Source organism: Engraulis encrasicolus, chromosome 19, assembly GCF_034702125.1.
Source record: "Engraulis encrasicolus isolate BLACKSEA-1 chromosome 19, IST_EnEncr_1.0, whole genome shotgun sequence".
Lineage (NCBI taxonomy): Eukaryota > Metazoa > Chordata > Actinopteri > Clupeiformes > Engraulidae > Engraulis > Engraulis encrasicolus.
Genome location: NC_085875.1, coordinates 39,921,242 through 39,943,590, shown reverse-complemented (window position 1 = coordinate 39,943,590; position 22,349 = coordinate 39,921,242). Strand labels below are relative to the sequence as shown.

Here is a 22,349-nt window from a genome sequence, read left to right as displayed (position 1 = left end):
GAAAACGATTCACAACTTCCATGTCATTTATATTTCAGCTATTTCCATGTATTGACTAGATGGCAATTAGTGAATTTGCCGATTTCACTCATTCTTCCTCCTTTTAAAATGAGATCTCAGACATTTGAAGTGTCTGCTGTAGGCCAGTTATAGGCTGTATGATTATCTGATCTGATATGCCATTATCTCTCAGTTGGATCATCACACAACATGCAAACAATAATTCTGAATTTGCCGCCAGTTGTTTAAATGTACTACATCTCTCAAAACAGGTTAGGCCTGCTCACCTCGATTCTGTTTGCACCTTCACATGGTTGAAGGTTCGCCCAGCCTCAAGTCTTGCTTCCCAGGCACTGAAGGCTCCTCCTCCAAATCCTGCTGCACGTCACACGGTTTCGCCAGAACCCTACTCCACCCGCAGCAGCCATGATGGTAAGTTATCCACAATTATTGCATGCCCTGGTTTTGATTTCTAACGTAAGAATACATGTTCTTTGTCTCTGAATCTCCCTATGATGATACTGTTAATAAACTAACACGAACTGTGAATTGTGACTGTGTTTGTGTAGCAAGAAGGGCTGGACGACGGTCCCGATTTCCTCTCTGAAGAGGACAGGGGTGTAAGTTTTTCTTTGATTCTCCACTTTCTTGTGGCCTTACACTCGTCATTCATCCTACGTGTGATGCTCTAAAAGCAGTCTTCAAATGCAGTCTATATTTTGTTCAGGGTTGCTGCCTGGTGGCGCGGAGAAATCGTTCTTGTTAACTAACGTTAGCGAGCTAGCTTTCCTAGCTCTGTGTTGCTGCCTATGTCATTTGACTTCCTACTGTGGCTAGTGCTATCGGCTAGCGGGGTTCTGCATGAAATTCCTACATGTATCTTAGCTAGCTGGCTAATCAGCCCATTATTTGTCAGCTGAATTGAACAGAGCAAATGTCTGACCGGCGCTGGCTTTGGCAGCGTTTGATCGAAGGAATAAAGGTCACCAGTGACTGCTTGGTCGTAAAATCATGTAAAAAGAAGTTTACGATGTTGCTAAGTATGAGCTAGCGAGACAGTTTCTCTAGCTTCACGAGAGCTTTCAATGGCGAATCAGATCTCAGCATCACCTATGTTTAATATTTACTTGTATACGTAGAGAATTAGCTATGGCTGGGGATAAATGGAGGCTGTAATCGATCACGTGCGTTTGTCTTGTTTACAACAGTGACATGTCAAAATGAGGCACTTTGTGGTGGTGCGTCCACCTGGAACTGTCTACCACCCAAACAATCCGTGTTGTTTTGACGTCTGAACGCTACATGTTGAACCCAAATCATTTGCGTTACTTCTAACACAATTAGTTTTTGTATGGTTTAGCGCATTTTGCTTACCAATGCCTTGCCATAGCCATTGCATGTCTGTGTAACCAGCAAAAAAAAGATTAAGGGCAATGGGCTCTCGATCAAAGTCAAACGTCATGGCGAGAATTCTATTGGTGTGTTGATGAAATGCGCTGGCCTGTAAACTCATATTTTTTTCAATCTCGTTTCAGCCAAGAGCAGTCAACGTGGATCTCCAAACTGATGCAACTTTACAAGTGGATATTTCAGATGCACTTAGTGAACGCGATAAGGTCAAGTTCACCGTTCACACAAAGGTACCTCTCCCTTCTGCACGTTTGTGTGTCTTTGAACTACTTAAATGAGTCCATTGTATCTGATGCTGTCGGCTATCTGCATGCCCACTATATCCCATGTCTGGTATCTGATTTGTGACTTGAGAAGGTGTAGTCCAGGGACCAGGTGCAACCTGATTCAATTATTTTGCGTCGTAGAATACCAAGCATTTGCTGTGTTTTTGTTTCCCCTTGTCAAGCTAGTCATTACATGGCTCCTCATTGGTTCATTACTGAATGGCTATTAGCAGCGTTTAAAACTCTTTTTAATAATTAATGACCGCTCTCACTTAGCTCTGACAGTAGCTCTCCTAGGGTGGCGAAAGTATAGTCTGACACCAAAATGCCTGCCCATACTTAAAACTGGATACTAGCGATTTCTCAAAGCCCATCCATAACTCACTTACTGTGATGGCTTTCATGTTGTTCTGCTGCGAACCGTTCTACAATAAAAGTCAACATGATTTTAGAGAATGTTAATGTTTGTGCTTGATACATTTTTCTTTTCTGCCCTTCCCCAGACCACTCTCCCCAACTTTAAACAGAATGAGTTTTCTGTTGTACGTCAGCACGAGGAGTTTATCTGGCTGCACGATTCCTTCGTGGAGAATGAGGAATATGCGGGGTACATTGTGAGTACAAGAGTTTGCTTTGTTACACTCCAATCCCAGAACTCCTTTTATACCCCCTTCAAGGTCACTTTGACTCCCTGTGCAAACAGCTAAACGCCACACTGTGTTTGAAAGAAGAAAAAAAGGAGGAGACTGTGCCATTGCTTTTTTTTAAAATTCTTTTCCGTGAGCTGTAAGATTTTGCTGGCCTATCTTGATGCAGCATGGTGTTGTTTGTCACATTTGTCAAATTTGCTTCATTCGGTGTGTAGTGAAAGGTGCTCTATGTCACCCTTCCTCAGAAATTAACTTAACAGGCCTGAGCAAAAGTAAGCTGTTCCCCAGTAGCATATGAAGGGTTAAAAAGAGGATGGGCCTTGTTGTGTTAGTAGAGGTTCCTCGCCACTTGTCAGCAATTTTGCATGTAATGCAATTTCGTGATTACCAAGGAAGATACTGTATGTTGGACATGACATCAGTTTTAGATAGAAGTGGCCCAAATGCTTGCATTTATGCAAAAGTGTTTTTTCACGCCTGTGTCAAGGAAAACACTAGCTGTCATTGCCTGATGCGCAGGAGACCAATTGCTGTTCCCTCCATCATGCTGTGAGAACCGCATGCAAAAGAGGACAGTTGGATAACCACTCGGAGGCCACAGAGTGATGTTGAATTAATGATCAATCATGTCAATATTGTTTAACTTCCTTGAGGAAATAGGCGCCAAATGAATAGTGAACAGTGTCTTCCTTTGGTCTTGTTTGCCCTACATGTCTGTAGTCATTCAATGGTGTATCTTTATTGACCGCATGAGTAGGAGTAGATTTCTTTGTCACTGACTATGGGTTATTCCATAGGAACTCAGACTCTTTTTCGGGCCCGAAACTGATACTTGGTATGCCTTTATAGTGACAAGGTGGTATAACCCCAGAGGGAGAGGTAGAACCCTGGAACTGTATTTGCATTATTCTGGCTCTATTAAGATATATCAATATTATCAAATACAAGACATACAAGTACCAATGGAATATTGCCTATCATTTAGAACAGCCAGTTGGAGGTCCATAAATGATGAGCAGTAGATCATGAAAATAGAAATGGACAGGATTCATCCGGTATAGTTCATATAAATATTTTTGCTGTACGGCACTATAGACAACATCTGTCTGTTGTCGACTGAGACTTGTCTGCCTTGTCTGTTGTTGTCTAACGTTCACCCAGTATTTGATTTCCAATTAGCCTAAACCACAGAAGGAGGAAACCCAGTCACCTTTTGAGTAACGAAGACTCCTTAGGAACTCTTTACAAATGCTAAAGTGTATTTTGGACAGTCTTGGCTGGCTGACACCCAGCCATTTTCAGTAGGTGAATAGGCCCTCTCCGTTTTGAATTTCAAAGTAGACACTGAAAAACCTGAAGTGACCTGATTTGAATGCCGACTACCACACACACACTCAAACGAGCACAAACAGAGCTGTATATCAAATGTTCTCGTGCATTACTGTGAGATTTATCACGTCTCGTTTAGAGTGCATTTTAAAGCCAGCTGTGGCGGACGGCACTTGTAGTCCATTTACGTGATGTGCAAGGCACAGGCCTTTTCCTCTCAAGCCAGCCAGTGTAAATCTCCATCTGACTCCTTTGACAGCCAGTGGTCACTTAACCCAAAGAAAGGACACAGACGGAACCGCACAGAATTTCCATAAAATGAGTGAGCTACTAAACCTTCAACCTGTTTATCAGTGTCGCTGTTCAGCAGGCCTGCACACTTCAATTGGGTTTGCTTGCAGGTGCGGCCATTTTGAAAGATATCACTTTTCTATAGAACTGAACAGCACGTCACTGTCTACAATGACAGACTGTTTAATGTGCAGCAGCTGATGTTTCAATTGATCCTTCCTCAGGGACCTTCATCTGCTCAGATCCCGCTAGCACCCTTGTAACCAGACTTGCCAAACAAGAGACACAGACTGAAGAACCACTACAAAAATGTTCCGTAAAACAGGAGGGCTACCATTCTTCAATATGTTTATGATCACTGTCACCCTTCAGATCCCGCCAGCGCCCCCGCGGCCAGACTTCGATGCGTCCCGTGAGAAGCTCCAGAAGCTGGGTGAGGGTGAGGGCTCCATGACCAAGGAGGAGTTCACCAAAATGAAACAGGAGCTGGAAGCGTGAGTTTCTCTGCTTTTTTTAATCTTTCTGTTGGGGGGGGTGTTGAAGTTAATTAAGGGAGAGGACAGTGAAGAATTGGACAGGAAATGAGTGGGAGAAGTGGGTGAGAGAGACAAGAATTGAACCCAGGTCCCCAGTGTAACAGTGCAGTGCCCTATCGTTTGAGCCACGGCAGGGCCGGCGTGAGTGTCTTCTTGGCTTGTTGTGGTCGTTGATTTGTTTATTTGCTTCCTTTTCATTTTTCAAGTTCATACAGTGTTGTTTAAGTGTAACAAGCAAGCATTACTGTCACAGGTCTTAGAGTTATTTTTTTATCATTCATTTTCATACTGTGCCTGGTACGTGTCACATCATTGGGGCAGTTAAAGTTGAAAGGCTATTAGAACAGTTCAACTGACACAAATAATGACATTTTCTTGGCAAGGTGGTTGCGTTATTGCTGCTGTTGCCAATGTAATTATTGCCTTTCTCTCCTAGTGAATACCTGGCTATTTTCAAGAAGACGGTGGCAATGCACGAAGTCTTTCTGTGCCGCGTGGCTGCCCATCCTGTGTTGCGCAAAGACATGAATTTCCATGTGTTTTTAGAGTACAACCAAGACGTAAGTGAATATAGCCACAGCTCTCACTCTTGATGTTGATCTACTTCCTTTGAAGTGTTTTTGCCTATGCAACATGGTCCTCTCGTTCATTCATTCACTTTCAATCTCTTGTGCTCCTTCTCCCCCCCTCCCCCGCAGCTGAGTGTACGAGGCAAGAACAAGAAGGAGAAGCTGGAAGACTTCTTCAAGAATGTGGTGAAGTCAGCCGACGGCGTGCTTGTGGCTGGAGTGAAGGTGGGTGCCAAGGTGCAAGAGGGCAGGCCGCTGCTCTATCAGAATGGGCCTCTTGTCGAAACGAGCTACCGGTAGCCTGTTAACATTTTCGTAAGCCCTGGAGGTGCAATTGTAGCATTAGTTTCATTGGCTTTGTAGCTCAGTTCGATGGGTAGGCCATATCGATAGGGCACCGGTTCAGTTAAAAGGGGTGGAGCTGGCGCCTATGTGTGAGCTCCACCAGCCCCATGTGACCGCCATGTGACTCGGTTAAGCTAAGGCTCTACTGAAGTGGAGAATGTAGCTTGGGGAGGAGGAGAGAGGAGGATAGGAGTACAGTGGTCACTAAATTAACTGCCGGCGACAGATTTGTGTTTCCCTGTCAGCAAGCTGTGAAAAAATGTCAGTATGTCAATAAAACGGTTATGGCACTTTGTGTGTTTGATTTTTATGGCTCTTTTGTAGTGCTTTCACTAAGGCCATCCACTATGTTGTGTTTTTTTCTATTTGCAGGACGTAGATGACTTCTTCGAGCATGAAAAGACATTCCTCATAGAGTACCATAATCGAGTCAAAGATGCCTCAATGAAATCCGATAGAATGATCAGATCTCACAAAAGTAAGTTTCCTCTCTCCAAGCATCTCACTGGCAGGCTTTATTTTCGGTAAGGACACCGATACTAGTACTACTCGGCTTCTTTTTGCAATACTTTGGTTGCTTTAATGCTGAAATGTTAACGTAGCTCAAGTTCCCAAAGGTCTGTCAAAGGGCCACTCGGGTGTTTCCCCAGCTGAGAGAAAGAAAAAAAGAAAACGTATCATGTTTTACTGTTGGCGAAAGCAAACTTCTTCAGTGTGCCGACTGTGTGCACTGTATTTTATGTCTACTCTTTTCTTCACGTTGATTTTTGCTGACTGTGGTGGAAACGGGTAAGTTGACTTAAACGTTTTTGCCGCTCGCCCCTTTTGTCTGAGCGGCAGGAGAGCGAGCGCGTTGCCTGCCTGGTCATGTCTGGGAGCTGGATGGATGGCTGCTTTGTCTTGAATATCAGTGAAAGTGATGGTTGACTGTTCAGTAGTTCACTGAAACTGGAAATTCACACTTTATTCCTACATACTTTATACCTCTTTATCAGGGCTCTAAATTAACACCAGCCAAATGCTGATGAAATTTTAGTTTGGCTGGTAGAAAAGACCAACTTACTAGCCACTTTGACCCACTACTAGTGAATGTGTGTTTGCTTGTAAGATTAACCATTTTGGCTAGTGATTAAAAAAGTGAATTTAGAACACTGCTCTTTATGTCAAACCTTTGCTGCCTCCAGCAAAGGGTCCATGTATTCTGTACTCTATGCTCGAGACAAAATTCTGCTGCTGATCCCAACAGAAGGCACAGTGTCTGTCTGTCTGACATTTAAAAGCCATCTGTGCAGTCAACTGCCATTTTTGCGAAGGCCTTATTCCATGGTTTTGTCAGAAATAGCCTTGTCTATTAGATTTCGGCAACAATAAAACATGATACTTGCCACTTAAAGCAGCACATGAAAAAACAAACCAAAAAAACCCCAATATGGACTGACCCAAAAGATCCTGTAAGGGGAGGATGAGATGAAATTGCGAGGTTTTAGTGTGGGTTGGCTGGGTGAATGGATGAAATGCCCGCATCCGTGCATGCAGTAAGGCCTGCTGCTTGGATGGAAGATGGGCTCCTGTTGCGTATTTGGTTCTCTCTCTCGCTCTCTCTCTCTCTCTCTCTCTCTCTCTCTCTCTCTCTCTCTCTCTCTCTCTTTCTCTCTCTCTCTGTCTGCATTGAGGCATTCTGTCATAGCTCCTGGCTTGTTTTTCAGGTGCTGCAGATGACATCAACAGAATTGCCTCCGCAATGTACGGCCTCGGTACCCAGGATTCAACAGATATGTGCAAGTATGTTGACTTTGTGTTGTATTCATTGTCTGTCCCTGGGAACATGTTCTTGGGTGGTGTTCTGGCTCTTCTGAAACGCTTCTCTTTTTTAAGGAAATTGTGTATATCTTTTTTGTTCTTGCAGATTTTTCCTGAAAGTGTCTGAACTGTTTGAGAAAACACGGGTAAGCAATTTATATTCATACTTTTTTAAAAGTGTGACTTGAAGCCTGCTCTGAAGTTCAGATAAGATTACTTTCTTAAAGGGACAGTTTGGTCAATTTCAACATGCAGTTGTAATGCTCACACTACCCTGGAATTGTCAGTGCCTGAGATTTTTTTTTCTTCTTCTTCAACCGTTTCCGAGATCCTGGTCATTGTAATGGGGGCAGCTCTTTGTTTACATTTCAAAAAAACATTTTTATTTATTCCCAAAAACATCCAAAAGGTTATAAAACATCAGCAGACAACTAGCAAACAGCAGTACCTTTTGGGAAAATATTTGGAGTTGGCCTATGTTTCATTTTTTAAAAATGTAAACAATTGCTCATATCTCGGAAAGGGCTGAGCCGAAAAATGTGGCATCACCAGGTACTGACAAGTCAAGGGTAGCGTGAGCAATACAACTGCATGTTGAAATTGACCAAACTGTCCCTTTAATACTACATTTAATTACTGTTGCCGTTGAAGGGGAAAACAGCTGACCAAAATGGTCTGACTGCTTTGTCCATCAGATTTTAAGAGTTGGCTCTGTTATTTCCTTTGTCCTTCCTGTGCAGAAAATCGAGGCGCGTGTTGCTGCTGACGAAGACCTGAAACTTGCTGACCTGTTGAAGTACTACCTCAGGGAATCGCAAGCAGCAAAGGTAGAAAGCTGAGCAACTTTATGTCTTTATTGTCATTCTGTCCTTGTACGGCAAAGTTATAGTGCATTTTTTAAATTAACTTCAGATGTTTATTTTCCGTTTGACCGCTACATTACTACATGTCTTAATGTCTTTTATTGTCATTCTGTCCTTGCACAAAAATAGTCTTTGTGCATTTTTAAAATGAACTTAAGATGTTTAATTTCCGTTAAGGCTACATTACTACCTTCAAAAATAGCTCACTTAAGTGTTCAAAGGGTTGGGTCAAATTATCAGAAATGTTTCAACTAAAAAGTATTATGTAGTATGTTGCTGATGTTGCGAGTGTGACCGTAGTCTATTAATCTACCATGTTTTATACACTAACCTGGATGCTTCAGTTTTGATCCAGTGACATTTGTGTTTATTTCCACTATGGCTTAGCCTTGGCCCATTTGGCCCATTTCATTTGATTTGCTGCGAGGACCTGATGACGGTTGAGCTGTCAGAATGGAACACTGAATTTTGCCTCTCTTTGCTTCGCTCATTTTGCCTGCTATGGGTCCCTAGCGGAACTCAGAACTCTCCACAGCATGGCCAGACTACATTCTGAGAAGAATTTTGTAGTTGTGATAGCCAGGCTAACCATGGCTGCCTTTCATCACCTAAAATATGCATGCATTAATGTGTGCTTCCTGAACGCTTGGCCACCTTTATTTGATATTCTTTGATGAACTAGAACAAACACTTTCTCATGTTACCAATCTATTCTAGCACAGACTGTCTGACAGGCCTTATTATTGATCTGATCACGCACACCTGTCTGTTCAGTCATGAAAGCAGAACTGTTCTAGTTCAAGATTAAAAATAAAGGCTTTGATTTATAATGCTGAGAAGTGGAAACAAGTATTGATATTAGTCACTCTCCCATGCTGATTATGTACTGCTTCAGATATTTACCAAAGAGCAGTTTAAAAAGTGGGAAAAATTGGCCTAGTTTGCAGTGAGACAATACAAAATAAAGTGGTGTCTGGAGTACTGCTACAGCCCCAGGCCTGTATTTTTGAGTGTCTGTATCTTTGCATACCATTTTACATCAACATAAATTTACATAAGTGAATGATTGTGAAGACCAAAACGTTGCAAGAGGTCTCATGGAAAGTAATTAAAAATGATAATAAATTGTAGCCCATGCAGCTTTCTTAATATGCCCTGGCCTTTCCATCCGTAAGCTGCAGGGTATGCTGTGACCGGGCTAGTCTTTATGCCAGGTGATACAATACCTGCATCAACATCCTCCAGTACATCCCGAATGTGCCTGAGGCTTTGGGTAACTTGAGACGTTTGTCAGTTGGTTTAATGATGAGATGCATACACCACATGTCTTACTCTTTCTGCCTTTCTTTTTTTTTTTTTTGATTTAGGACCTTTTGTACAGACGAGGACGGGCGCTTGTCGATTACGAAAATGCAAACAAAGCTCTCGATAAAGCAAGGGCTAAGAACAAAGATGTCCTACAAGCAGAGACCTCCCAGCAGCTATGCTGTCAGAAATTTGAGAAAATTTCAGAGTCAGCCAAACAAGGTACAGATCTTCCTCTGCACATAAAAAACAATGTTTAGTAAACATCAAAAAAGACTGTTCCTGTTGACTGTTGTGTGAACACTTTTGCAAATTATACTTTTTTTTTTAATCCTTCAAAATCCAGAACAAATAGTTGGACATAAAATGAACATAAAACAATTATTTTCAGGCATCAAAAAGACTGTCTGTGATTACTGTTGTTTGGATGGTTTTGCAAATTACCTTTTTTTATTCTTCATAATCCAGAGTTAATAGATTTCAAGACGAGACGAGTAGCCGCTTTCCGGAAGAACCTGGTGGAGCTGGCTGAGCTGGAGCTTAAACACGCTAAGGTGAATCCTACAGATGGACATTTATCTTTTGAAAAAAAATCCTTGTTGTACTGCAGTTTTTATCACAACCAGGGATGCTGACAGTTTTGTCTGGGCCTAGGACAAAGTCATCTAAATACTTATGTAATGTAATAAGAGTAAGTTGAGAATCTTATTCTCGGCTCCCCCTCTCCCTGGGCCCGGGACAAGTGACCTGTTTGCAAACTTGCAGTGCTGTGCATTTTTTTTCGTGTGTGTGTTCTATAGACAGGTTTCCCGTTTACAAACATTTGTACTGTGAGGAGGAGAAAGATGGTAAGCAGCCAATCATGTGAGCATATTTTTTGAGTGACAGCAGTTTCCAAACAATCAGAGATTGCAGAGAGATTCTCAGCTGCACGCACAGTCAGGAATATTTGTAAACGGGAACTCTATAAGGATTACACCAGAAAACAGACTAATGCTAGTGCCTGATATATTTCAGGCCTGTCCTTTCACAAACCGCCACCAATTTTAAATATTCCTACTGGACCCTTTATGTGTCATTGGCTACTTGTGAAGGTTCACTTTGTTGTGCTAAATTTAAGTGTAAATTAATCCACTGCTTGACCTAGAAACTTGCTAATTTTGTGATGCCTTCTGCTTTATAAATCTTCTTTGAACCTTTGAATTGTTTCCCTCTGCAGGGTAATCTTCAGCTGTTGCAAAGCTGCCTCGGGGTCCTAAAAGGCGATACTTAAATAAAAAAAGACTGGACTTGACGGTTGATGGTGCAGGCATCCTCCACATGTTTTTTTGGCTTCCTCTTCCCTTCACAAGATGGAGGGGAGAGTGAGAAAAGAAAGAAAGAAAAGAAAGAAAGAAAAAGCGAAGAGAGAGAAAGAGCATATCTTTATAAGGGAAGAGCACTTACTTCTTCCTTTGAAGGATGTCTTGTTAGTCACCACTACCAGAGACACCGTGATCCCTCCACTCATTTCCCCCTAATTTCAAAGTGAGGAGGCGCCCTGGCGAGAAGCCTCCACTGGCCCACACAGCACAAGAACCTATCAAGGAAGGAAATACTAAGTCTAATCACGTCTGTTTTTAAAAGTTGTTATAAAGTGTCATTTCTTCTTCATGGGGTTGGCTCTGTCAATATCACTTTTAATTTTTTTCTGTTTTTGTTTGTTTGTTTTGGTAATTTTTTGGTCATTTTTTATGTTTCGCTTAGTGTAATCCTGAAAAAGCAAGTTAGTTTTTTGGTAATCCTCTCTGTGATGCTGCTCATGTACCTTGTAAGAAAGAACGACACAAAAAGAAAAAGTTCAGCTGATTGTTACTATTATTAAAAAGTGTATTGTCACTAAAAAAAGCCTTGTATATGTTGTATTAGTTTTCACTGTATGGTTCATGATCATTATAATCGAACTAATCATTTTTTTGATAAAATTTTCATCTCTTACGTAGGAAATTTCATATAAGAAGCATATTCTGATTATTTTCATTCCATAGCAGTAATGCATTATTATGTTTGCCTTAAACTGTAGATTTAACTCTCCACTATTGTTTAAAAAAAAATCATAAATTGATACATTTGTTTTTTTTTTGTCTGCCCCCAATATTTTCAAAAGTGCACTGTATATGAATGTGTTTTTTTTCACACTATGTGACCAAAGCTTCCATTAATTGAAATGGAGGAATGCTGATATACAAATGGTAACAATAAAGAAATAACATCAATTCATGTTTATTGAACGGTTAGCGGAAGACACATTATGCCCTGATCCATATCTGTGTGGTTAACTTTCTCTGGGGAATTTCATGAGCTTTCAAACAGGGCGACAAGATTTATTTTCTGAACAGCCTTTCCATAACAGAAAATATTATCACAGCCACTTAATATTAAAAGGTCTCTGATACAGTCCATGGAAAACAGCACAGAAATTAATGAATGGATTGACAGTGGCACATTGGTATTTCTATTATAAAAATAAAAGGGTGACTGGGCAGAAACTGGGGGTTTTGGAACAGATTTTTCCTAGCGATATTGCATGTATTACAGAATATATATAAAAATATGTAAGACAAGTCAGAGGGTAAAGTGAAACACAGGTTATGTTTATCACGGCTCCCCGGTTTGCAAAACACGACTTTTATTTTGTCAAGTAGGCTGACCTGGAAACACTCGCCACGCGTTGCGTTTAGGGTTCGATCAGTGGGCAAGGGGCTGAGTTGGTGTAGTCGTGAAATAGCATTTTCAGCAAATTACATGGTTCTAATGCAATATACTCCGTGATATACACAATGAATAGAAAGGAAGAATATGATTCGTACGAAATTGAGGAACCAAGTGACGAAGAGAGAGCTGAAAGCAGGTATGAGATACTTGTTTTGGTTTACAGCTAACTTAGCATTGCATGCATGGCAGTCAACTCAAACACTAGACAATCAGCACACGTTTATTCATACAACTTAAAACAGTGGTTGATATAATCTGAAATTAAATAAACCATGGAAAATGGAAAACCACAATCCGTCCAGGATAGTATAATGTGTCTGTGGACACGTTGTCTGTGTGAAGTAAAGAACCAGCCAACCTCACTTGTTCAATATATATTGATCAAATCTGACAGGTCTGCTGTTGTTGTTCCAGCTCTGAGGATGAACTTGATATCCTGCTGAATGGAACCCCAGACCAGAAGAAGAAGCTTCTCCGGGAATACCTTACGGGCGAGAGCGAATCTTCCAGTGGCGATGAGTTCGAAAAAGAGATGGAAGCTGAGCTCACAACCACCATGAGGTCTATCGAAGGCAACTGGGCTGCCCCTCTTGGCCAAAGTACGAGCATACAGAATCAGAACAGTAGGCCTACATAGTATGCCTAGTACTACTAGGCTAGTAGTACATACCGACCCTACATACAAAGCTATACAATGTCCAATAGGAAACAGAAAAGTGACCCCCCCCCCATGAGAAACTTAGCATAACATTTCATTAGCTGTTTTTCTGCTTTGTGGTGGATAGCCCTAAAAAACGAATGTCAATCAGCTTTTCTATGTCTTTTGCCATAGTTTTGTGAAGTTTTCTAGTTTTTTAATTGTATGGTTTGCATTTAACTGATCTGTGATTTTTCTGTGCAGCTGGTGTGTCTGCAGGGACAAGTGGAGGCTCCAATCCCTCTGGCACTCAAGCTCCACAGGTGTATGACAGCATCTACTTCGACTCAGACTCAGATTCAGATCAGGAGGGGAAAGCAGGTGTGTGCATATTCAGTGACTTCTATCTCATTGGTTGTATTAATCGTTAAGTTTTCAAAGCCAGAAAATGGTAAAGGTTTTGTTGGATATGGGTAGCCCCATATCACGTGTTCGTTGAAATGAAGAAGGACAAAAGGCAAACAAGTATAGGCTGAAATACTGTCCAAAGTAAAATCCAATGATTTGTCTCAAAAAGGCCATTACAGCAGGACCAAACGGTGCTGTCTAGGACCCCGAATACCACACAAGAAGCATAAGCATTGCAGAGCTCTGGAGTTTCCTACTCTAAGGCCTGTACCTAACAAAGTTATTGCAGTTCAGAGGTCAAAGGAAAAGAACCTACTCTATATTTCCCTGTGTGTGTATTTTATACATGTGATATGGGTGTAACTTTGTATGTGTGTGGGTGTATCAATAGCCTTGGTCTCATTGCAGGGCCAGCCCCGGGCTGGCCCGGACAAAAGGGGGCTGACGGTGATCTCATCAAAAGGGGGCTAGGTGCTAAAGATGGCCGCCGGGCCAGGTTGTGGGGCTAAGGGCCGCTTTCCCTGGCCCGTCGAATTCGATGGGCCATCCGGGGCCATCAAGCACCACCGAGGCTCGGAGGCGGGGTCAACCTCTGTGTAATAATGTGGCTGCATGGGGGACTTATCGCTAAATTCTGGGCAAATTATGGTTAAGCATTAGTTTGGGGTGTTTGGCTTTAAACTACACTTAAACTTGGGATGTCATAGCTAAGTCATGTCGGCTTTTTTCTGCTTTTAGCCGCCAACTCTTGTGCCATTATCGTGATTTGGCATGCTTTCCACTGGACACCAATAAAAAGTGTCTCACAAATACTCACACATGACATTTATGTCGGCTTATTTAGCTTTTGCGCTATTATCGCCGAAGGTCTGGTAGGCTATATCGCACGTTTCAGACAGATCGCCAAACACAGTTTGAAATTTACACAAGGGCTTTAATGTCAAATGGATGGAAATAACATGAATGAATAGACAAGTGGCACGCCGCAACTAGGGGGTGTGTCGCTATGTCCGGGGCTCATAATTTTCTATAGCAACTGATGAAGGTGCTATATGTCTCCGGGATTTGGTCTCCTTTCACATGGTAACTTATTCAATTACCTGCACATTCATGTCTCGCTATGTCCGGGGCTCATGCTTCTGTGCGCGATTGGGGGGATTAACTGGGCATGTTCGCACGTCTCCTTCTGTTCACTCTCAGTTGTCGAGCTGCTCGTATTTTCATGCGTCTTTGTCTTCTTAACATGCGCTGCGTCCCATACAGCTTCTGAATCGACAACTTTGCCATGTAATAAAACTGTTCTTGAAAGGCAAGCCATTTTCTTTGCAGTTCTTGTCGTCTTTGTCCGTAGGCTACGAGCCAAACGGCGACCTGCTCCAGCAGAGCTTGCTCAATTTTCTTCTCCTTCTTTGTCGTTGTTCTGTTGTTGTCCTTCTGTGATTTGGGGCGAAAGTGGGCTGTGCCCGACTGACGTTTCACAAACAAGGCGTGTACCTGAATGTGCCTGGGGTCGGCTATGAGTCCGATCAGGCAAAAAATGGCCCGGGGCCGGCAGCTCCGAGCCGGCCACTCTCCTGAGCCCCGGGCGGCCCCGGGCCGCTGAAGCGCGGTAATGAGACCAAGGCTAATGTTTATGAGTCTATGTGTGTGTGTGTACTGGGGTGTGGTGTCGGGTATGTGTGTGTATGTAAATAGGCCTAATTAGGGTGTGGTGCAACCCATCGTTGTCCTGGTCATCCAGCCACGGTCATCTGGTGGTTTTCCTTTATGTCACCACTTGAACCTGTAATTGCAATGGACACAACCCCCACCCCTAAAACCCAGCTTTCTCTGGAGATTTGAACCATGGTGTAATCACAGGGAACCACAGGGGACATTGGGGCGTCCCTGCGAAACATAGAGGCAGTTATGTGATCGTTAAGCCACTGCTGGAGTTGGTCTCGACGGGCCCCAGTCTTATTCCTATGATTTCTCTGAACAAAAGGCGTTAATTGCTTGAGCCATCACCTACACCCATTCAGTCATCAGTCTCTAGTTATCTATTAGCTTGTTTCTGCTAATGTAAAATATCCAACAGTTTGTACTTAACACGTTTCGGTTACTTTACCAATGCAGCCTTCATCAGATTTATCACGTGATGTTTGTCTGATGTGATATGATGGGGTTATCAGCAGGCCTAATGAACCTGTTTTTATTCAGATTACTTACTTCTATCAATAAAGCCATTTTGCAGCTTGAACGACCATACCAACTGCCTGTTCTTTCTGACATGATTTTTTCTAAGTTATTGCTTTTGTTTGCCTCCAATGTCCCCAGGGAGCTCCAAGTCTCAGAGGAAGAAACAGAGGACTATCCCCACAAATGATGAGTTGCTGTATGATCCGGACGAGGATGACCGTGATCAAGCTTGGGTCGACGCCAAGAGGAGACGGTTGGTCTACTTTACCATGGTTACATGAGTATCTTCGTAACAGATAGTTGAGGCCTGTAACTACTGGGTCATTTCACGTGAAATCAGACGCTTTGGGACCCGACCGATCCGGATTTCAATCATACTTGGTGTGCCTTTTTAGTAGCAAGGTAGCACCCCAGAACTGCATTGGTTTGAATCTGACACTAATATTAAGGGAGAAACAGACTAGGAAAGGTTCACATTTTAGGGTAGGACACTATACATTCAGCCTTGAATATATCAGTCAGTGTTAGTCACAAAAAGATGCCTGTGGTATTGTTTGAAAGCTCTTTTCTGGCTCTACATATTACACAATCAGCGGAATATGGCCTAATGTCCATTGACAATGGGCAGAAGCTGTGTAGTTTTTGAGTACCTGGAATAGTTCTTGCAGATTCAAACCTCTTCAACAGGTTCTCAGCTTCATGATGGTGCATCTCTCTCAAGAACATCCATTGCCAGTTTGCCACAACAGAGATGTACCATCATGAAGCTGAGAACCTGTTGAAAAGGTTGGAATCTGCAAGAACTATTGCAGGTACTCAAAAACTACACAGCTTCTGCCCATTGTCAATGGACACAGTGGAAGTTAGGCCATTTTCAGCATTCAGAGAAGGCAGAGTTGAAAGAGTGAGCTCAGTAAAGGAATGTGTTACATTTTCAAGCATCAAAGGGTATGTTGTAGCTGTATATGATGGCAACTGGTGGCTAGCATGTGTTGAGGAATGTATGCCGAGCACTGGAGAGGTGAAACTGAACTTCTTGCATCCTCATGGACCATCTCCATCCTTCACTTTTCCCTTCAGACCAGATAGACTTGTCATGGATCATCAGGATGTGCTTCTGGTAGTGGAACCTATAACTGCAACGGGACATACTTATACATTATCTACAAAAGACACAGCTGCTGCTTCAAATGCACTGGTAGAGTACAAAATGAGAGTGTAGCCATTGATTATCTCTTTAAAGTACGGTAAAGGGAAGATGACACAGGTACACAGAGAAGGAATGTTCAAACATTCACATATCATCATTTGGTGTGTATAAATGGACATCTGCCTTAGTTTCTGAAACCTGGGACCATGGAAACTGACCATTTTTGTTTTGTTTTTGTTTTGTCATGTGATGCTACTATGGTATTACCATATTATTAGTAAGTGGTCTGTATGATGCCATATTTGTGAGTCAAATTCTCTCTGAAATGAATAAAGAACCGAACACCAGCATTTGAGGTGTTGCTAATGACATTGCCGGCTACGTTTGGACAAGGAACTGGCCATTTTAAAATATAGTTTTTTTAGATATTCAATTTTTAATTTTTCAATTTATCATAATTCATATTCTGAGAGTTGTTGTATTCCAAGCTGATTGTGTAATATGTAGAGCCAGAAAAGAGCTTTCAAACAATACCACAGGCATCTTTTTGTGACTAACATTGACTGATATATTCAAGGCTGAATGTATAGTGTCCTACCCTAAAATGTGAACCTTTCCTAGTCTGTTTCTCCCTTAATATTAGTGTCAGATTCAAACCAATGCAGTTCTGGGGTGCTACCTTGCTACTAAAAAGGCACACCAAGTATGATTGAAATCCGGGTCGGTCGGGTCCCAAAGTGTGTGATTTCACGTGAAATGACCCTACTTTCAATACACCTATAAAAAACTTTCAACCTGTCAAACCCATGTAAACGCACTTGATTAACATTACTTTACATTACACTTGGCAGAGGTTTTTATTCAAAGCGACTCTTGGTTATTTTGTCATATCAGTTACATACTGGATGTTGTGCCTTGTGTATTACACATATTCTGTATCCCTCCCCACATATTCAGCTGTTTTATGTCCTCTTTTGTAAGTCATTTCAGAACTGGATTTTATGGCTGCATGTCATTCTTAAGTCTGTAATTTCAGTAACATTACAGTAGATTTATGTTAACATCCATCCACAGGTACAGAGCCAGCCGGCGGTACCCAGGGACCTCGGGGAGCGGCAGGGGCCAGTCGCAGGCTCTTCCCTCCAGTGACGCCGTCTTGAACTGCCCTGCATGCATGACCACATTATGCATGGACTGTCAGAGGTGATTATCAGAGGATGACGGACCTTTACATAAGATAGAAAGCTATGTTCTAGAGTGCTAGGAAGAAGTATACAGTTAATTCCATCGTGGGTTCCCACTTCAGAGCATTTCAGCCTCCAGGTTGAGGAAACTACAAACAAGGAAGTCTAAACAAAGCCTTTGAGTCTGTAACAGGAACAAAACGAAAACCAGAAACGTTTGGCATTTTGCTTGGAGCAGGAACAAAACCAGAAACTTAACAAATCACTTGGCAAAAGTTCTGGTTCATATCCCTGGTGTTAACATAAGCTGTTCATACGAAGTTAAATTGGAGCATATTTTCAAGTGACTAATTGCCTTGAGCCAAAGAGCACCTGCTTTAGAGGGGAAAAGCAGCACTCCTGATTGACCACCAAACTGTTGGTGTTTTAGTTTCTGTGTTTATAGAGGTATGACTTGGCATGACTTGATATCATCACCGATGATTTAAAGTTGTGAATTTAGTGGGGTTTTTGCTTCATTGTGAGATATTCTCACAATGAAGCAAAAACCCCACTAAATTCACAACTTTAAATCATCAGTGATGATCTTAATTTAAAGATTGTGTTCTGTAGAAGAACTTTCTTTTAAGTTGGTTATGATGGCACAAGAAGTGCTGCCTGACTGGTTAGAATCGGCCAATCATTTTTCATGCATTTAAATGACAGTACTAGATGCATTACTTAATTTGATCATCTTATATGGACTTGCATATGTTACTCTAATTATCGTGACAAATATAGTTGAACTAAAGTTGTTTTGTTCTCACCACAGGCACGATAAGTACCGGACGCAGTACAGAGCCATGTTTGTGATGAACTGCACTGTGAACAAAGAGGAGGTCCTGCGCTACAAAGCTCCACAGGCGAAGCAGAAGAGACACAAGAAAAAACGCAGACATGAGCAGCCGACCACCGAGCCAGAGGTGACTCAAGCTCCAGGGACCACGGACAGCCGTTTGGCTGGGATGGACGAGGATGAGGTGTACCACCCAGTGCTGTGCACGGAGTGCTCCACAGAGGTGGCTGTTTACGACAAGGACGAGGTCTATCATTTCTTCAACATATTAGCTAGCCACAGTTAAGTGGTGATGCAAGGTTCCATTTTGGAAAGGAGCATCGTTGTGTGTCATGGAAGTGGCCCTGTTGTGTTCGATCATGTCATTCTGACCTTGGCCATGAAATCACAGTATGGATTTGGACATCTATGTTTGAGGAAAGCAGTTAATGGACACAACAAATTCACGCATCACAGACTGAGACTACTAAAATGTGGTTAATGTCTGTAAGTGTTGCCTCTAATAGAGGTGAGTTTGCAGCATGTGGTTTGCTGAGGGTTTTTTTTTTTGTTTTTGCTTTTTTTAACGTAAAGATTGAGCAGTTGTTGCATTTTAAATGATTATCCAACCTCATGGTTTATTGGCATAAAAACTGTTGATAAAATTTATTTTAAACATACATAGAAGTTGTCTGTTTCTTTGACCATGTAATGGTATGTTATGCAAGATGCACAGATAATAACAAAATGTCCTTGGTTTTATGAAATGCAGTTAAGGTATTTGCTACGATATGTCCTTCGATACTTGTACTACTGATGTCAATGAATAATACGAATTAACATACAGAATAGCCAATGAACTAGAACAAGCCCACCTGTAGAAAAGGTACGATAGCTCTAACAAATACCTTCTGCACTACCACACCCTGAACTCCATCTAAGATTGGTGTGCGCATGCCTAAACGTCATCGTTACCAGGAAAGAGTCCGGAAGAAGTTACAGAAGGACCACAAGACGAGAGGCTACCTCGGAAATCATGGCTCTTGGAGATGCCTGGAAACAGATATCTTGGTTTTATTACCAATATTTACTCGTCACGGCATTGTATATGCTGGAGCCTTGGGAGCGGACAATCTTCAGTATCCTTTAAACCGAAAATGACGCCTTTTGGCTCAAGGATTCAATGTAACACTGGTGGTATTGCTAGGTTGCTAATTTAGCAAGGTAGCCAACAATTATTTACTCAACTTAACCAGGCTGAATGAACATTTTGTACAGTGTCGACTGTTGATCAAACAGACTAGACCCTATGCGAACTAACTTTTTAGTGTCAGAACAAGTATACTTCTATATCCGAAGAATGGGGGAGATTAGCTACTCTAGACTATTTGACTAACATGGCTATAATTCCGTATTCCAAGCGAATGTTTGCCTCAACACGCGTTTCATTATCAATTAATAATCAACGCAGTAAATATGCTTTTCGTGTTGGTGTCCAGTAATGGACAGAAGCTTCTGGTTTGGCGCACTATTTCGGCGGCTATCAAGCTTGAGGTTAGCAGTAGAACTAAACCGGTTAGCATCCAGAAAGTTTGGATAGTAGTTCATTTTGACGACATGTTTTTTTTAGATACTGTGATGGGCAAGTAATCGCTAGAACTAAAGTAATGTGGGCTCCTTGAAGCAACTTAACTTGCCTTTTTGTCGCACGAGTCGGTACTCACTCAACACTCCAATCCCCTTTTTCTTTCCTGTGGGAGGAGATTGTTGTGAGGTCCTGACTTGTCAACTATCTGTCAGAGCTCAGCATGTTACTTTTTCTCTTGAAACAAGTTAATCAACATGTCAAACAAACGTGGTAAAATAACTAACAAATTAATAGCATCGCGGCTTACGTTATACGCGCAATTTTAAAGAACTGAAAATGTCTGGCCCTGTTGTTTCCCACTGCATCACTGCAAGAGAAGGTGAAGTATGCACCCTGGTGTCAGTTTGTTTCATTGCCCCGGTCAGTGTGTGGTGTGTTGCGTGTAGTAGGCTTGGCTACGGGTGCATTCTGGTGTATTCAGAGTGTAAACATTCCCTGGTAGTTGTATGGTTTCTAATAACGACTGCACTTTTCAGAATTGTTTCTGACCTGCTCTTTTCCGAGTTTTTCCTTGTACACACACACATACACACACACTTCTCTGCACACACTTCCCCTGTTCTGTGTTGCCCTTAACGTTGTGTCCTAGATTCCCTGTTGGTCTCTGTAGCGGGAATGGCTGTGTACACAGGGTACGTGTTCATGCCCCAACACATCATGGCCATTCTGCACTACTTCGAGGTGATAGAGTGACATCCGATCTGCTCCGTGCCTTTTATGGGAAGTGCTCGCAGTCATTATCTAATGGCTGCAAAAAGAGGACTCGTTCTGAGGACTATGTTCTATACACTGGACCTGTGATGACTGAAATGGTCGTTCTGGAGAACTTGGGGAGGATGGAACAAGCACTGCAGTGTGTTGGAGTTGGACCATCCAGTTCTGCTTTAAAATTGTGGTCCTGCCACAATGTACCTATCCTCTTTCTGTGACTGTAACTGCACAAATGTAAATCTTTTTTTATTTTATGGAGTACAAGATGTTTATTTTGACAGTGGTGACATCAGAAGATGGCAGACATTTTTTCCTGACAAATGTGTATATACAATTGTAAAGTTTTATAGTGACTGAGAAGAACATGCCCTCCTTTGTTTCTTTACATTAATTTTTGACGCTGTCAGTCAAATAACCATGTTTTAATGTCATAGAATTTGTCTTGTTTTGTTCTTTCATTCCCATTCACTGCACACCAAAATATACATAAATGTAAGCGAAATGTGTGTCTATTTCGGTCTGTACTTACGAAATATTCTCCCCTTTTTTGGTCATTGAAAATGGAGTAAAATGGACGTTTAATTAATGTTCCATCCATCATCACCTTGTCACTTTAAAAAAAAACTGCAGCAAAGAATGTTGATGTAGTTGAATGTGGATTCACAATCATTCAGTAGAGATATTTATATTTATAAGCATAGTGGATGTCTTGCTATAGTATCAATGACACCTTGTGCCAACACATTCAGAAAAAAACAACATGGATTTATACACACTGGACAATAAAAGCAGTCTAATATCATATCATGAATTCCTCCATGCCTCCTCTGCTCTCTTGTGGCCCCTCTTTTGAGAAAGGACACTGCCATTGGTGAACAGAGCCAACTTGGCAGTTGGACGAGGACGTGGTAAACTATCCAATGATACACCTCCCCACTGCACATAACACTGGCATCAGATCTAAACATAACAAGCAGCTGGTTATTTTTTAAACCCTGGGAGGGATGAGGACGTGCTCATGTACACACATGCACAAGAGCTCCGGCACTGCACAGCAGCACAAGCCCTGCTGGAATTTATCACAGAGAAAAACAGACTTCAAAACAAGAATTAACCCAGACACAGCAATCTCATTCAAACAACTCCTTATCAGTCGGGATCAGCTATTTCTGGTTCTGTTTTGGTGATCTACAGGGCAACGTGTTCATTTCTCAAAGAAAGACACCACTATTTGACTAAGATGAAATCATGATTTATTTTTTCTTCTTCCTGGTGATATGGCCTCATGCACCATCAGTCACACAAGCTGCAACGTGTGACTTATACAGATATGAAAGATATGAGTCGTGATTTTATTGAATGACCTAGTGTAAACTGTTCCTTTTAGACTATATTTTGTCTCTTTCCAAGGAAACATCAGGCTGGCCAAACTAAACACAGACTGTTGTCACAGTTGTTTTTCTCACAAACACAGATGTTTTATGTATGTGCACGGCTCCAC

The 22,349-nt window shown here is 41.9% G+C and overlaps 2 protein-coding genes across 2 annotated transcripts; both read left to right on the top strand.

Annotated features, from left to right (window-relative positions):
- The first annotated feature begins 317 nt into the window (after nt 1-317).
- Nucleotides 318-11,640, top strand: snx6 (sorting nexin 6). Its single transcript, XM_063184380.1, has 14 exons — nt 318-432; nt 570-620; nt 1,536-1,640; nt 2,180-2,290; nt 4,319-4,440; nt 4,919-5,042; nt 5,181-5,276; nt 5,769-5,874; nt 7,103-7,178; nt 7,303-7,342; nt 7,937-8,023; nt 9,427-9,586; nt 9,833-9,918; nt 10,584-11,640. The coding sequence occupies exons 1-14, from the start codon at nt 427-429 to the stop codon at nt 10,635-10,637; spliced, it is 1,224 nt and encodes a 407-aa protein (XP_063040450.1). The 5' UTR covers nt 318-426; the 3' UTR covers nt 10,638-11,640.
- Nucleotides 11,641-12,029: 389 nt separating this feature from the next.
- On the top strand, nt 12,030-19,169 carry eapp (e2f-associated phosphoprotein). The gene is made up of 6 exons (XM_063184381.1): nt 12,030-12,254; nt 12,533-12,717; nt 13,020-13,136; nt 15,480-15,594; nt 17,566-17,694; nt 18,487-19,169. The coding sequence occupies exons 1-6, from the start codon at nt 12,184-12,186 to the stop codon at nt 18,794-18,796; spliced, it is 927 nt and encodes a 308-aa protein (XP_063040451.1). The 5' UTR covers nt 12,030-12,183; the 3' UTR covers nt 18,797-19,169.
- The last annotated feature ends 3,180 nt before the right edge of the window (nt 19,170-22,349 follow it).

Bases quoted from the DNA above. Each gene is read 5' to 3' on its own strand.
- snx6 (XM_063184380.1), top strand. The intron at 5,043-5,180 runs GTAAGTGAATAT...CCTCCCCCGCAG, and splicing joins TTTTAGAGTACAACCAAGAC to CTGAGTGTACGAGGCAAGAA. The intron at 7,179-7,302 runs GTATGTTGACTT...TTGTTCTTGCAG, and splicing joins GATTCAACAGATATGTGCAA to ATTTTTCCTGAAAGTGTCTG.
- eapp (XM_063184381.1), top strand. From the start codon at position 12,184: ATGAATAGAAAGGAAGAATATGATTCGTACGAAATTGAGGAACCAAGT. The intron at 12,718-13,019 runs GTACGAGCATAC...TTTTCTGTGCAG, and splicing joins GGCTGCCCCTCTTGGCCAAA to CTGGTGTGTCTGCAGGGACA. The intron at 17,695-18,486 runs GTGATTATCAGA...TTCTCACCACAG, and splicing joins TTATGCATGGACTGTCAGAG to GCACGATAAGTACCGGACGC.